Source organism: Dermacentor silvarum, chromosome 4 (genome assembly GCF_013339745.2).
Source record: "Dermacentor silvarum isolate Dsil-2018 chromosome 4, BIME_Dsil_1.4, whole genome shotgun sequence".
Classification (NCBI taxonomy): domain Eukaryota; kingdom Metazoa; phylum Arthropoda; class Arachnida; order Ixodida; family Ixodidae; genus Dermacentor; species Dermacentor silvarum.
The window spans coordinates 82,852,716-82,869,867 of record NC_051157.2 but is presented as its reverse complement, the minus strand read 5'-3'; the positions used below and the strand labels follow the sequence as shown (position 1 = coordinate 82,869,867).

Sequence of the window (17,152 nt, the reverse complement as noted above, 5' to 3'; positions counted from 1 at the left end):
ATGAGAATTCAAGTGACCAAACATTTGTGGCCGAACGAGGAACCGCTGAAGCCAACGTTTCCGCCTTGTCTTAGCCAGGGAAACAACTGTTTCCCTGGCGAGCAAGGAGACTTGTTTTGTTCAACCACAATTCATAATTTCTAGTCAGCCACTTTATTCGTAGGATTTAATCTACGGATGCCAATGAATTGATCAATGTAGCAGGCACTTCAGTTGGAAAATTCTTGCAATATTCACGTGACTTGCTGAAGTTTCACAGCATCAAATACTTCTACATTCGAATGCGTGCATTTCTGCCACCTAATTGAACAAAAGTAAAAACTCGCACATTTGGTGCAGTCTCAGATATTTGGCGGTGGCTTACAGAAATCCACGGTAAAGCGCCGCAACCATTGTTAAACCTAGTGGGTGTGCATGTTTCTCTCCTGCAGCTGAAAGAACTTGCAGAGCGTCAGCGGCAAATCAACAGGAGCAGGGCGCTCAAGAAGGGTCTCGACCCCGAGTGAGTGTATATAGACTACCTTACAACTCTGTTCCCTGTGCACCACGATGAAGTACTGTAAATTCCTGCAGGTGATTTGACGATAGCCATGCTTTCATCGGTTAATTGTACAGGGGAGATACGCTAGACCTACTTTCACTAAAAGTGTAGGATGTGAACGGGGTCGCGGGTGAGAGCGAGGGGCTACGCGAGAAAAGTAGCAGACAGAGATTGCCCTTCGGTTCCGTAAACATTGAGCGGGATGGCGAGGTCTTGTGAGCCATTTCAATAAAAAAAGGAAATAGGATGTAAATTTATTATTTAACCTTACTTCAGGCTCCTAAAGCCTTCAATATGACCGCAATTCTGCACACTCATAAGTCATTAGAGGTGCTTTTGTAACGCTGAGCGCTGACTCATCCATGTCTTGGGTAGCTCCATACGCGCTATATATTGTATTTTATATGCATACTGTTTTAATTTAGAAGTATGTTGTATATGGAATCCCAGAGCAACATTCAATAACTTACACCAACTTCTATTGTATTTCAGAGCTCTGCAGGGAAAGCACCCGGTAAGTTGGCTATGCTTCTGAACATTCTCGAGACTATTAAAGCGTACAATAACCTACGGACAGTCATCAAAGTGTAATAGACATGGCTGTATCGTGAAAGTCACATACTTGGGGCGCTAGTAAATCTATTCCAAACTGTTTGCATTCCATTTCAGCAACTAGCCCTACATGATCGGTCAAAATATTTTTCACCTGTCTATCACACGGATGTCGCGATAACCGCGAGAACTCCCCTCCCCATCTGATATGACGAGTGCCCACGGATTTTGCATGATTATACCTAACAAAAGAAATATAATTATTTCTGATTCCACACCTTTTTCGACATTAGCCCTCCGCTGCTGGCCAAAAGTTTTCGGTCTGCGCCCACTTGACCTTTCTGTCCCGCGATGTCACAATACCACGATAATTCACCGCGGAAAAGTAACCTGAACGCATAAAGATGCATTAATAAGTCGAGTAAAACTGAAATTTTTTTTTCGGAATATCCGGAGACTGTCCCGTTCCGAAAGGGCCAGAGTAGGCCTGCTTACTGATCGCTCTGGCACTGGCTACTCGAAGCTGCCGAGGAGAACGGATTTATTTGCGCATAATAACAGTTTTAACGTAGTAGTATAACGTTGACGAGCCCTTTCAGCACGTATGCGACATCGCTCTGCCAACTCTTCTTCACTGAGGATCTGTTTTAGCGGCACTTTTAACCTTCCATTGCACGCCGCTGGGATTCTCGACCAGCCACCGCAAGCTAAGCAAGGGGAAGCGGACCAATCCCAGACGTCGGCACCACCCTCCTCATCCACATATTAACTTTCAATGCGCTACCTCGACCCCACCGAAACCCTCTCCATTTCTGCGTGCTCCTCGTCTCTTGTCAGCCAATTAGATAAGAAAAACCTCTCAATGTAGGCCATGCTATTCGGTTTGAAATACGAAAATGTTACCTCCTATAAACGAGGAGAGTGCTTGATTGGGAGGTTCTAACAACGCAATGATTCACCGCCCGATGCTATAACGTAGGCGGTGACATAAATTTGACGTCGTGAGAGTGGACCAAAACAGATTGGAATAGTTTTACCTTATTGGGCTCTTCGTCCGAATAAATGTAAACACGCGAGTGTTAGGGTTGCATATTGTTTCCATTCAGTTGGGTGTGTACTAATATCAGATATGCAGTGCAGATTTCACTTGTGAGCAATATTACGTTTAAGCGAATAAGTTGGCGGACGCCCATCTAGCACGAAGGGAACCTGTGTCAGTTGAAGATGTTGTTTCTACGCTTAGCAGAGGCTTATTTTGTTGAGTATGTTGTTTCAGGGCACAGTTTTGTGAGCTGAGTAAACCCTTCGATACTTTTATGCTTGAACCAAAAGAAATTTGGCAGAAACTCGTGTCATTAGAGCCCGCCAAGTTGCTGTTCTTTATAGATGCAAATTATGGTTCATTATATATGCAATATATTATAGGGACCACTTGTTTTATTTCTTAGGTGGAAGTGAAGCGACTGGTTTCGCGCTCTATGATGAAGCAACTTGACTGTGATGGAAAATTATTCATAGTTTGAAAGTAAGAACTGTTCACTTTTTGAGAATAAATATCAGTCTGTGTCAGCGTGCGGGCAAACCTCATGACAAAATAGCATTTAAAACAGGTGTGAGTAATTTTCACTCAAGAAGCTTCGGCCACAATTACTGGAAGCGTTCATCGGGAGTTGAGACCTGTAAATACAGCGACTCGCAGTCGAAAAGAGCTGCAGCCACTGATCTGAAAAAAGATGGTAGGCCTTCGGACCCTAGCTCGCACGTTTAAATGTCGTGGGGCTTTACTAGCACTCGCTCATTGCAATGGCAAGACCACGACTCATAGTAATCGCAACGGCAGGCAAAGACGGTGTTCGTCTAAAGGCGCTGACGAAAAGAACGCTGCCATTATCCGTGGCTGATGCTTCGTTGATGTAGCAGACATAACGAGCGTATTATAATGAATGACCAAATGTGTAGTATAGGTGCGAGCGTTTACTGAAATGCGCGAACGGTAGCCCAAGATCCAGGTGTCGAGCAAGTACGAGCGGCGGCTGGACAGGCGGTCCTTCGAGGACAAGAGGGAGCTGTACGACGGTGTGAGTAGCGCTGCGCGAACCGCTGCCTCGCTCACGATGTCGTCTCTTTCTCTTCTTTCTCTCTACCTTCTTCCCCTTCTCTCTCTTTCTCTCTGTCCTTGACGATCCCTCGTGAACACCCGTCTCCACTCGCACAATGTGTGCGGTGCGCGCTGTCGCCTCTGCCCGTCTCCGTGCTCTCTGCTCCGTCGTGTGGCAACAGCCCAAGATTCAGGTGGCCAGCAAGTACGAGCGAAGGACGGATCGCCGCACCTTCGTCGACAAGCGTGAACTCTTCTCTGGAGTACGTTTCATTCTAGAAGGGACGCAGGCTTGCCCTCGCTTTCCATATGGTGTGGCCTTCTTCCTATAGTAACGACGAGTTTTTCTTCTTCTTCTTCTTCTTCTTCCCTTTGAGAATTAACACCTAAAACCGAGAAGCTGCACTAGTACGTCGAATCACCAAGGCCTCAAAGGGAAAGTTATCTACACGAAATGATCATTGATAACAATACTGGTAGTGATGTTCTTAACTTTTCGAGGGCATCAACGGCAATACTAGGAAGCTCAAGCAGAGCCTATTAATGAAAACTGCAATAAAGTCGTGCTTTTCACGGCCACCGTTACTGAACTGCTTCATCGAAGAAAGCCTGCTTCTATGGTATCCAACTTAGGAACAGCCAAATCTGACTCATGAGGGAGGAATTAGCAATAACGTTCTTTCTGTTAGCACTGGGGCTAGAAAACGTAGTGTCGATACGACTTCCGATAGTTACAATAAAATGAAGAAAGGCTATTAAATTAAAATGCAGACTCCTCTGAACACGAAGCGGGTAGGTGGAATGCAGCATTTGTCATAACGTCTGCCCAATATACAAGGCATTTACCATGAAGGTAAAGCTTTTAAACTGGGAAAGTGAGTATTAGTTATCGAAGGACATTTATACCACGGAAAAGGGCAGTTGCAGCTTCTCGTTGCCATAAATTATAACTCATCTAGGACCTTCTAAACTATAGCATATTGAAGGCCTTCTAAACCATAGCACATAAACGATTTAAGGTTAACCACCGTAAAAGCTTGCGAGAGATTTCTTAAAGAATAACAGCTTGTCATGCTTTAACTTACTGAATGATTTTTACATCTTACTAAACAATACCCATACTTGACCCATGAGCACACTGAGACCATAACCATATGCCGATCTTGGACATAAGATATCATCCTAAAAGAATTTGATGTCTATTGATTGATTGCCAAGTCACTGATAAAATTAGGTCTATGCATGTTTCTAAATGAAGGAGAAAAAACGTGTCACAGAAAAGAAATGACACACTTTGACCTAAACAAACTGAAAGACCATTGCTGTTAAACTTACATAAGCGTGTTACATACGTCCAGTTGGAAGCGTTGTATATCCATGTGGGTCTTGTGGCTAGAAATGCTGAGGGCGAAAGGTCATCGACGACGTCCGCGACACCACGTCAAAATCAGCGCACAACTTCCATTTGCAGTAGACACGATATTTTTAACGCTATGCATGGAAGAATGTAAGCATGGCTATCGACTACTCTGTTTACTGTCAACTGCTCAACCACATTGCATGTCTCGCGGGCTGTGCAGCTTGTGTGTAAATGGGTACAAAGTATGTGTACTCGAATGTCGCCCCTCTGTTGCACGATTTCATTAAATGTTTTATGTGAAACTCCCGATTCTTCTTTTTTTTCTACTGGCATGAATGTCGATACTACTCTGTTTGACTTAGTGCCGGCGAAACGTGTGTTTTTCAGGAGCGTTTAGCTCTAGACCCGTGCTAACCTGCATACTCGTAAAGTGCAAAAAGTGAAACAAGAAACATTTATGTACTACCATGGTTAATTTATTGCGTAAGTCAGGTTCGCGTTGATGAAGAGAAAAACTTTTACTACCTTGCTTTCAGGGAATTTTTGAAGGGGAGCCGTATCCTGAAATATATTCTGAATGATTACCGCTGTAGTAATTTATTACATTATCGAAAGACTCGACTGCCGCACTACAAGGCATAAGGTTACGGTAGTCTACCGACATAAGCTTTTCGAAACGTAAAGGTGCATGGCCGGTAAAGGAACTTAGTATAACTGCAATTATGTCAACTTCACTTTAGCAGATTCAGGTCGTATACAGAGAACTTGAAAGTAGTAAAGTGCATTCTGGCAAGAAACTCTGCAGGACAGTGTGGCCAGCGAAATGAAACACCAGATTGGACGGTGTGCCCGTCATTCGATATTGATTTCATCCCTGTGCAAAAGTAAGGTAAACGAGCGACAGTCACATAATAATCGATGCGCGCTCATCTCGTCTGATGTGGTGTTTGGCGTTCTTGCATACCGCATCGCAGGGCCTCGAAGCAATGCTGGACGCCGAGTCGGAGAAGCAGTGGGAGGAGAAGATGATGAGCTTCAAGGAGTCTGGTCGCAGCGGTCTGCCCAAGTGGGACCCTGAGAACCCGAAGAACAAGCAGGTACGTTTGGGCAAAAGGTGGGCCCAGTACATATTTCTTCTTTGATAGAGCAGTGTTTGTCTCCAAGTATTCAAAAATAGAATTTGCCCAGAAGCCCTTCTTCGTATTATTATTATTATTATTATTATTATTATTATTATTATTATTATTATTATTATTATTATTATTATTATTATTATTATTATTATTATTATTATTGTTCTATTCAAATGCATCTATACAATGGGCAAAAAGAGAAACAAGTGAAAAAGCAGGCCAGCAACTGCCACCGAGAGGGGCACGACGCCTGCCTACTCTTTAGAGAAGGAGGGAAATAGAAACAGAATTTGAAGATAGGCAGAAGGGAAGGAGGCAAGAAGGAATAAGATGACAGATCGCAAAGACAAAAGTAAAAAAAAAAAACAAGAATAAATTTGGGTACGGCAGTAGGAAAAAGTAATCCCGCAAACATCTTTTGTATTTAACAAAGGAATACAAAAAAAAACGCCTCGTCACTCGTAAAGAAAGAGTGTGCTACATTATGGTAAGACAAAACAACATTATTCCCTAGCTTGGAGAATTATTTCATCATTAACGGTTGGAGCAGCCTAAAGCGACCGATACAATAGGACAGAGATGGCACGGCACTAGAACTCACCAGGCAGCGCTAGTTGCGTCGTTGTCAGTGCTTTCTCGAGCCGGCGAGTTTGGCGAGTTGGCGAGTTTTGTCGCAATTCAGAAATCGAACAATGTGAAAGCAACAGTAACAGTCCGTTACTTTGGAGGCAGCAATACAGTATCGCCAACTGTCTGTCAGTGCTGCTGTCAAGTAGTACTGTGGTTATGAAGCAAAGAATTTACGGTCTGCGTCAAAGCTTTACGGACCATGCTACCTGAGAAAAACGCAGCGTGGTATTCAGGGGCCGGTTGCACAAAGCTTTTGGTTTGTAAGTGCTCTTGGTGAATGATTGGACGCCTTCGCTAATAATATGTCATCACTAGTATTAACTGGAAAAGGTTCTTACGAACAATTCTAGTGTAAGGGCTTTTTGAGAACTTGGGCCCAGATTTCTAGCCTGTACAGTTGTGAACAATACGACAGGGAACAATGGACTGTTTTTTGAAGCAATGACTCCTATAGTGACACGTGGATTCGAATCTACCGTGTCGGTATGTGACTGTTAGGTTCCCCGCTTAACATATGGTCTCATTGAAGACTTTTGTGCTGGCCTTGAGTGTTTAGCCACTATACGGCCTCTTGAAAGCAATTTGGGGGGTTCTCTTTATACTGTTCGAAGAGATACAAAGACATGGGAAAATTAGGTTGTACGGTTATACTGGTTACATCACAAAGCGCTCCAAAACTCCTAATTTTCTTGAATAGCGTTGTCCACACACTTTTGACACCGACAGTTATGTACTCAATGTTAATGAAACAAGGCACGCAAAAAACCTCCTTGGGTGTGGCTCAGCGGTAACCCTCGACCGAAGTAAACAATTGGGTTCAGTAACGCCCCTTACTTCTGGTTATTGTAGTGAGAACCTACTAGAGAGGCATGTTTTCAATTCGTTGCCTTCAGGTAGATGCTTACAGTTCTAGATTACGAAAGTGTAGCTCAGGGATCGGCGACTAACATTATTGAAGCGCAGGGGTCTCCTCATTTTAGACAACGTGTTTCCCTATCCTTTCTTGCGTCGGTCTGGTGTGTTGAGTCGAAGAACGTTTTGCAATACAATGGTTAAACACTGTTCGCTGTGATAAACGCATGGAAACCAAAATGTCGCCAAAGGCAGACCAAAGTTTTTTGAACATAAACTCAGCTCAGGTATTTTGACAAGCCCTGCAGGCTCCAATATTACAGTACTATTGACAGAAAGCTGATGCTTAAGGTTATTTAAGTTATGCTTAAGGATAGGGTTATTCGCACTGCTTGAAATTGTAGGGGGGAAAACAGATTGTATAGTTAAGTAGAAAGTTAAAATTCAGAATATATATATATATATATATATATATATATATATATATATATATATATATATGCTTTCCGTCTTGATCAAACCAGGGCAGAAATGACACATATACACTAATTGTGAGATGTCCAGGTTACTTCGTAAATGTGGACCCTTCTCACGTAGCAAAAGCTAAGGACATTGCCGATGTGGACTCCGCTGTATTTAAAAGGAACCCATTTTTTATTTTTAACAGTGGCTAACAGTGAAGTGGCCCCCGCCAGTTTCTGCGATGATCGGTTATATCGCAGAGAGATCTGCATCACTAAATTAAAAGAGGCGTCAAATGTTCTCTTCAGTGTTACCATTCTCACTCAAGAAATAAATTCGCTTAAGTATTATTCATTTTCTTCACCGTTATTTTAGAGAGCGCTCGCCTAATACCCGTGAGTCTATGAAAGGGCCGCTAAAGTGGTGTGTTAGTCTAGTTGCTAACATTCGCTATGGTAAGGTCGCATACCATTACCTAACATCCCCCCCCCCCCCCCTTGCGCCTACTACGTGTGCCAGGCTTGCCAGTTAGTGGCAGCAGCATATCGGTAATTGATGTGCTAGTTAGTGACAGCGCAAGAAAGAGGGCACAATGAAAAGACGAAACGCACGAAACGCTGATTTACAACTTTGTCGACGAGAGCGGTGGTGTCGGCTGGTTGATTAGCTATATTTAGCCAGGATTAAGTATAGCGCAACAGGGATATAAGAACACAAAAAGGATAGGAGCATTGTATGATTTTCTGTTTGTGTCGGTGTCCCCGTGTAGCACAACACTTCATGTCAATTACAACTACAGAGAGACATCCATTTATTATGATAGAAAAGCTGTTATTTCGGTCTGAATCAAATATGTGACCTGCTACTCACCATTAGGGAAAGGAAATGAGAGTAAAATGAGGGACAGCAAGTAGTTTTGATGATGGGCACGGTGAACAACTAAGTATTTATATCAGTTAAGGGGTGAAAAAGAGCAAGGCAAACAGTGATATAAAAATACACAGTGAGCTGCACCTGGTTATGCCATTTCCTGCCTTCTAGCCACTGAGGAAGGGGCCCACTTTGACCTCGAAATGTAGGGTTTCATAACGCCCAACGCTTCGGTTGAAGACGCTAACAAGTTCATAATTCGTAACGATGCGTTAAAGTAGCTCAGCGGCGTGTGTCTCGCGTTTTTTTTTTACGTTGTTTAAACCCGTGTGCATATAGTAGGAGACTCACCGATCTACTCCTCTCAGGTGATGCGCAGCCGCCGTGAGGTGGAAGAGGATGAAGACGACGAGCTCGAGCCCGTGTTTGAGCCACCCAAGCCCATCGAGCCGCCCAAGCCCGCACCCCCGGCTCCCAAGCCCGCCCCCGTGCAGCAGCAGGAAGAGGAAGAGGAAGAAGAGGAAGAAGAAGAAGAGGAAGAGGAAGACGAGGAGGAAGAGGAAGAGGAGGAAGAGGAGGAGGAGGAAGAGGAGGAATAGACCTTCTTCGAAACGAAAGGTACGTGCGCGAGTTGCTCACTGGTACTAATTTGGGTGCCTCGACTCTTAATTGAACACAGCGACAGGAAGGCTTGCACTGCGATCCAGGATTTTCTTGTACGGTTAACAGAACGCTTTAGCGTGTCCGGTATACCGGTATACGCAAGCATATTACCGGGTCAGCGGAGACGCAAACGGGAGCGGCCGGATTGGTGGCGATACCTGATGGCGCAGAGCTAAAACAGAGAAACACACAGCTGATATTGCAATAACCAAGTGTATTCTACTTGGTTGCTGCTAAACATTTTCGGCAGCAGCGTATCCGTGAGTACGCGGCCATTTTAAATGTTTTTTGTCGACTCTCGTGGAACACGAAAACACCTCTATAAGGCATTACGGTTAGGTGAAGCGTCAGAAGATGTCGCTACTAGCGTCCGGTAATTCGGTATTACAGAGACGCGCTTGGGTGTACCGGAGTGATGGACTCGCTTAAACTCTCTAAGATGATTTAAACTCTGGATTCTGGCTTTAATGTTTCCTTTCCGTCCTACCAAATTTAGTTGAATTGTTTTAATTTTAAGCTGTTAATTCATTCTTTCGTTTTCGCATATTCATAGTCGCCTATCTCTTTTAGTTCTAATCTATCTGTTCTCAACGTTTGCTCTAATGCATTTACACCTCTTATTTTATTTCCAACTACCCGGCTCTAGGTAAGTGGCCTATAGTGGGCATGTGCCAATAACTGGCCAGGCTCTGCACAAGTGAGAGTTAGGGCATACACACTCTATTCCGCTACTGTAGATGACAGAGCGCTTTAGACTGGAAGAAACGTTCCAGACTTTGGGAATAAGCCTACCCACTTCGATGGGCTCAGTGGCTGTTGCGTTTTGCTGCGGCATTATGACGAGGTGGAATGCAAAAACTCTGTCGTACTTAAATTGAACCGCGCATTAAGAAATCGCTGGCAGCCAATATAAGAGCAGCAGATAACTTACAGCTGCGGCATCTCGTATATGCCACCCGTTGAGACGTTAACCCATATTCATCAATCAGTGCACATTATTCAGTTTGGAAACATATAGCTGTACAGAAACAAAGAAAGGAAAACAAGGGAGGGACCAGGAAGGACACTGGAAAAAAGAAATTACGAGAGACGTGAGGAAGCAGGAAGCAGCAGCGATTGTCGCTATGTCTTCTGGTGCTGTGATGAATTTTAACGTGCTAGGAGTTGTTGAGCCTGCGCAGCTGTTCGATCGAAAAAATATTTACGAAACACCCTCATGATCATTATGTCATGGCCGACACTCCCATATTGTCAGTTCAGGCTGAGCTTGTCCGGTTTTTTCAATACCCATTCTGCGTGCATTGAATGATAGCGTAAAGAAGGATAGCGTAAATGTTATCATGTGGGCCCACGTCACGTCGACACGATGAGAAAGAGCATTGGTATTGGTGACAATTGTTAGGCACTGAAATTATACTGCATTGAAAAGTGGATTACAAAAAAGAAGTAATGAGGAGGTATCGGGGCCTCTTCAAATTGCACCTTGTTGCGAATGCAAAAAGAAAACGAACGGCAATGAAGTACACAATAGAACACGGGTAGATTGGAAAACAAACAGTCCAAATGCATGATATTGCATGAAACTAGAGGCTGGGAGGTGGGGGGAGGGGATTTTCTGGTCCCCCTGAGTACACGTCTTTCCAGGGATACAAACGCGCACTTTATTATTATAGATGATTTAGCGTTAGACGCAACGCACAAGCAACAACAACCTGGCACAGCAAATAGTGGCAAGCAACACATTGCTTTATGAGCACAGTGACTTTTTCAGCAACTTCTTCAGGAACTTGTCTGCATAAATTTGCGCGACGCAAGTACCCCTTTTGCATCTTTGCACCATGAGAAGTCTTCCAACGGAAAGTTCGGAGACCGGTGAGCGGAGCCTTTTCAAGGACCGAATTTGCTTCTCGTAAAACTTGACAAAGCATTTGTGAAATTGCAAAATAAGCGTAAATTCGTTAACCTTATGAAAGCTAGGGAGACTTAGCAGGTATGCTATAAATAGTGTGCTGCATCGTAAGTTAAACCTGTTACGTACTTCAGCTGACCCTACACATGAGCAAAGCGTCAAATTTTCCAGCCACAGAAAGTTTTCTGGCAAGCTTAAAATGTCATGGAGAAGTAAGCCTCCTAACTACCAAGTCCGTTTTAGACCAATGCTTTAGCTCACTACGGAACTTCGTGAGAACAAAACGAATAAACTTCCAAGCACTGCTCTGATCTATCAAAGTAACGTTAGTGTACAGTCTGTTTCACGCTTACGGGAAAACTCGGAGCGCCTTGCAAGGCGCTCCGAGGGTTTCCCTAAGTGTGAGACAGACTGTACATCTGCCTAGACAAAAGCGAATTTTTGACTAGTTCCAGGCATTCGGCAACTGCCGAGGCAGCTATGCAAGCATTTAATGCAGAAGCAACAATGGGACTGAGAACAATAATTAGTATTTCAGCGTCAAGTATTGAGCGTCTGCTAAATTATTCAGTGAAGATCCCTGATGGTTTTAGGCAACATCCCGGCTGTAAAAATTCAAGCTTACTCAACCAGGAGCAGGATATTACGCAGTAAGGCTAATCTCTTTGGGATTAACTATGTGCTTGTTAAGTGCGTTGTTCGCAACTCTTAGGCGCCTATTAAAAGCGGCACTGACACTCCTTCTGACACAAAACAAACTAAAATTAAAACTTAGCTCTTATTATCGCTACAGCACGTCAAAATATCCCAGCAAAAAAAAAAAAAAATGAAGGACAGCAAGCTGTGGGGAAGCGCTTAGTAGGCAAAGATGAAATGGTTTCTTATTTTCCCGTAATACGTGCATCTTATCTAGCTAAACGAAGAAAAACAGAAAAAGAAAGGAAACCACCAAATCATAACGAAATGCACATATTTACTCTGTAAAAACTGCTAGCGCAAACTTTTTATGCGCTATGCATTTTATACGTTAGCTGGGTTCATAGCGTTCAAGCTGACAAGCTAAGCCTGAACATCGACAGCGTGCGATAACTCACCCTGTTGCACGTGCCAATAACTTGGTGCAGAAGCAACGCAAAAAAGAAAAAAAAAGAAATGATGATGGCCTAAAAGCCTTTTCTAAGCAAAAGAAAAATGAAAAGAAAACAGTACACTATCAATATTCATCAGGTATTACGAAGAAGACTATTACCGCTCGCTGCAAGGAAGGCCCAAGAGTCTCGCATTTCTAGTCGTATATCTATGTTTTTGTTCATTTCGAAGCAAGGCCAGGAATTTTATTACCCCTTAAAAACGCACACTTATTCCCGGCAAAGGCAAGAAAATTAGCTCCTCCTTCAGGGTCTCGAACTGGAGGATTTAATTATACCCTTCTTCGTCCCGGGCTACTTGACGCCGACCGGCCCACGGGGTGTATATCGTGGGAGCGGCCTGGCCCGGCCATAAAGCCTAATGAACGCTGAACAGGTCCTGTCAAAACTTTAAACGCGCCCACTTGAGCAGGCCCCAGTTAACGGGGGCGATAGCGGGAAGTTGAAGCTAATTGAACAACCTTCGCTCGACGTAGGATACGTACAAGGAGAACAAGGCTTACCAAACAAAACAAAACAAAATAAAACGAGCAATGCAAAAAAAAAATGAAGGAACATTCAGGTGACAGGAGCCGCAAGAGTGGCCTGCACACTCACTCTTCTCGCGAGTTTTCTGATTACCTTAAACTTTCGAACTTTTTTGCTTAGCCTTGTTTTTCTTGTTAAACGAAAGTTTCTGGTGGCCTTTAAGTAAACAGTTATTTATTGGCCCGAAATTATGTTGTGATAGCGTAACACTAGCTCGGGAAAGTCACTACACACGATCTAATTACGACTGGCCACATTGAGACTTGTGACCATAGTATGTAGCACGTGGGCTTTTTTTTTTTTTTTTAGTGGTATTTCGCGTGATCAAGGAGCTTAGGTCGGCAAAAGTAAAGTGGCAAGGAAACGTGAAGCTGCCAAGAGCTATTCATAAACCTAATATTGAAAGGACTACCTAAAGACCGAGAAAGTAAATGAACGCAGCATTGCGTTGGGCTTCGTGATGAAGAACGAAGTTCTTTGCTTCATATTTTCTATAAAAAAGTAAAGACTCACGATGGGAAGTCAATGCTGTGACAGAATGCAGGTTTGCCATCTTCGGTACCGAAGCATAGTGTAGATGGGCCGAGAACACCGTTATAATTCACTACAGCTTTCACAAGTACAGCGAAATATGAAAGTCGGGACGCATATCATAAGCCTATCTTCTTTTTTAAACTTTTGTTACTTTGTTCGTTAGACTATGAATGTATACATCAGCTAGCGCAATAAATGGTAAATGGAGATCTTAGGGAGGGGCCTTCGTCCTGCAGTGTACATAAATCTAGGCTGCTGCTGCTGCTGCTGATGATGATGATGATCATATTAAGTGTGGGCCATGTAAGTTCTTTGTTGACGCCGGGAGGTAGAAATCCACGTAGTTCGTGTGCTTTATCTATTATTCCTTGGTAACAGCGGCATCAGAAATCATTCAACCACATTTGAGAGATCTGCTCCACTGAATGATAAAAATGTGTTCCAAGCGAGCCTATTTAGAGCAGTTCTTGATTGCACACACGTCTCCAAGGGTTACATTAAAATTATGTCACTGTAATTACTGATATTGCGAGGGACTCCCAGAATTCCCCGGAGCTTAAGTCTTGAGTAAATCATTTCTAGAAAGAGATGTGGTACAGGATGTCAGAAAACCTATAAACTGTTTTTGACTGCAAAGCCAGACCTCTTCAACCTCACTGACGAATGGATACGTCAATGCTGTTTCTCATTGGCCCGCCGTCTTCGATGAGAATAGGCCCAACATGGTATATGGCTGGCATAACCTCTCACGAACAGCTCCAGCATATACTTCTTTTTAACAGCGGAGCTGTTTAAAGCGGCCGTTAGTACGTGGTTCGCGAACAGAAAATGTGGGCCGATCCTTGTGGTAGGGCAGAAAGGGTCCAAGCGCAATGACACATACCCCTGTGAACTAGCGAAGCTGAGCCTGGCTAAGTCTAGCTAAGCACGTTTGGGACTTCTTAAGCTCAGTCAGTCATCTATAGCCAATCAATAGCTAATCAATAATCGATCAATAATCAATAAATTCCGGAAAATGCTGGGGATCACGTGGTTATGTTTAGCCTAGCCCAAATGTGTGGCCAATACCTTGCGATAGCCAATCAATAGCTAATCGATAATCGACAAATAAGCAATAAATTCCTGGAAATGCTAGGAATAACTTGGTAGTGCTTAGGCTAGGCCAAAAGCCTGTACTAGCTAGGTGCCCATCAGGTCCACTGTCTCTTTAGCATCGTGCCTCCAGTGCAAGCTACGCTAATTCTTTGTGTATACAGGGCGTTTTCTTAGACAATACAGATATTTATTTTTTAAAAAAGGTACAAGCGCAGCCAACGTGGCCAACATGGCTTTTCTAGGCAAGGCGGACATACTTTGCCGCTGATAACGTGAGCTTCCGAAGAATAATTAACGAAGACATTTATTAATTAACTTTTTAATTAGTGCCTTAGGGGCAGTTGTGTAAATGGCAAATTTGAGGGAAGTCGCACCTAAATGACGCACCCATTTTTAATAATCTTGAAAATCGCACTTGATTCGATATATTCGTCAGCGAGTTCCAAAGGTCAATCGAGGCAATATAAAGAATGAGCGTGTCCTGCTGCGCGTTAGACGGCAACGCCCCGTAAATAAGTGCGGGATGAAATTTCAACGATAGCATGCCGCGGCAAATCCTAACCCGACACAGAGCCGCACACGCCTGCCAAGCAGACCGTGCCGTATCAGTAACTGTCGCGACTGGCCGAGACCTTCGGTTTCCAAAGTTGACACTCACTTCCAACTTCCTCGCTCTTGACGTCACAGGGCGTTTCGGTCTGATACGATAGCGGAGCCGCCTTTTCTGTGCTCCCGCGGCAATCGGTTTCGATATCGCCTTGATTTACCTCTGAAATTCAATGATAAATGTCTCGAATTTGATGCGAACTTAAAGCTGAAAAAAAAAAACACTGAGGATGCATTAAAATGTTCAAGTTCTCCATTTAACAATTTCCCCTAAGGTACTAATAAAAAAGCTAATAATAAATGTTTGTTAATTAGTCTTCTGAGGCTCACGTTATTAGCGGCAACATTTGTCCGCCTCGCCTAAGAACTCGTCTGCAAGAACGCCACATTGTCTGCGCTTATAGCTTTTTAAAAAATAAAAAATATGTTTTGTCGTAAAAAGACCCTAAGATTCATAATTCACATAGTTCATTGTATAGTTGGGGAACTCGTAAGTATTTTCAATATAAAAGCTGTCTGACTACCCTGTGCAGTGTATGTGGCACAAGAAAACTGGTTAAGTGAATGACTGATTGCTACATGCCTCACTCCTTCTTTTTAAAGGTGACCTATAGCACTAGATGGCTCGGGATAGCCTTGACTATATTGAATATGCTATGTGTACATATTGTGTTTGAATTTTGTATCCGGGAAAAATATTATTCCTTTAATGGCTGACTGCTTCAATGCCTGAAATCACATTTCCTGCCTTCCTTTTTTTCCTATCTTTAGCTCCTACCTTTCCCAAGACATCGCCACAGCCATCGACGAGAACTCGCACTAAAGACAAGCGGCAAGGTTGAAACGTTCACAAAAATAAAAAATAAAAATGTGGAGCGCTACGCCCAGCTATGGCAATATGAAGACGTCGTCATGGCGGTTTTCTGCACACCTTATCGCCGAGTAATAAACTTGCCACAAATTTGTATTCTGAAACATAAGTACTCCGGTCGAAAAACCCACACCGAGCCTGCTGAAAAAATGCTCTCTGTGTTCTGACACCCAATATTTCTCCGCTTGTTTTTAGAGAAATTTACTCTACGCTGACGTTTTCTTTGTTTTTTATTTTATTATTATTTCTTTGAATGTTTCGAGCTGCCCATCTTTCTGGTGTTAAAGATTGAAGGCATGCTTCGTTGTTTCTGTTTCAAGATACATATGTTGTTCACTTTTGTTCAAAGACGGATTACAATAAAAACGAAGAAAGCGAAGCGAATTCAGTTTCCATTACAATTTATTTCGCAAGAAAAATTCCGTATATTACCCGCCTGTTCATGATTTATTTACATTGAACATATTTTTGGAATGAAGGGCTTTTGTCAGGTAGCGGAATTTCGTCTTTCCAGGTAGCTCAGGTAGAGGCGAGTATTACTTTCACGACAAATTGCAAGGTTCAGTTGGTTAGTGAAGGTGTTCCGCCCATAATTATTCAGCTATAAGAGCATGTGCAAACGCAGAATTAGTGTATTGTAGCGTCAGCTCACGTCTCTTTCGCAATAACTTAGATACCATCTACAGTTTCGAGATACTCGTTCTCAAAATGGTCAGTGTCGTATATTGTCTCATGTTACAGGTATCCCGAAAGTGCACCCTTGATGTACTGCTCGGAGTAAAGCTGAATGGAACGGCAATGTGTTTTATTGTATTATAGTGCACTGTTGGGACGGATATCCCGTAAGACGTGCTAATGATATAATATTTGTTAAGTGTATATGGCCTTATCGCCACGCGGTTTCAAAATTTCGCCATTGCAGTGTTCGCTTAAAGATGGCTGAACTGTTGAAATTTTATTGATTGACTAAGTGAACTTGGCGGTTTCCCAAGCATATGCTGCCCACGTCATCGAGTGATACACCCGGACAGGCGCGTATGAAACGGATACTCAAGCAAAGGCGAGAGGGTAGGCCACAAGAATTCCGGATGTATGCAATATTAGCGGAAACCTTCGGAGATGGTTCAACAAAATGCGTGAAGTCCTCGAATAAGTGAAAATCCGGAAAAGCCCCAATAAGGGATAGCAGGCATGTGAGTTTCCGCGTTGGTGACTCGTGCGTCGTCGAAGTGAATAAGATTTTTTGTTATTTACAAGTTTTATTGCGTCGCAAAGTAGTTACCAGTTTTGACAAATATGA

General features: G+C 43.2%; 1 protein-coding gene across 2 annotated transcripts in view; it reads left to right on the top strand.

The window, feature by feature from the left end:
• LOC119450309 (troponin T, skeletal muscle-like) overlaps positions 1-16,236 on the top strand; it is a 30,975-nt gene extending 14,739 nt beyond the window's left edge. The window contains exons 7-12 of one of the 2 annotated variants that reach the window (XM_049665793.1): positions 432-502; positions 1,034-1,055; positions 3,091-3,171; positions 5,526-5,648; positions 8,867-9,116; positions 15,753-16,236. In XM_049665793.1, the coding sequence (XP_049521750.1) occupies positions 432-502; positions 1,034-1,055; positions 3,091-3,171; positions 5,526-5,648; positions 8,867-9,097 (528 nt within the window). In that variant the 3' untranslated portion in view covers positions 9,098-9,116; positions 15,753-16,236. Of the gene's footprint in view, positions 1-431; positions 503-1,033; positions 1,056-3,090; positions 3,172-3,373; positions 3,455-5,525; positions 5,649-8,866; positions 9,117-15,752 lie in introns of both variants that reach the window. The other variant, XM_037713731.2, reaches the window with a different exon arrangement.
• Positions 16,237-17,152: the final 916 nt, after the last annotated feature.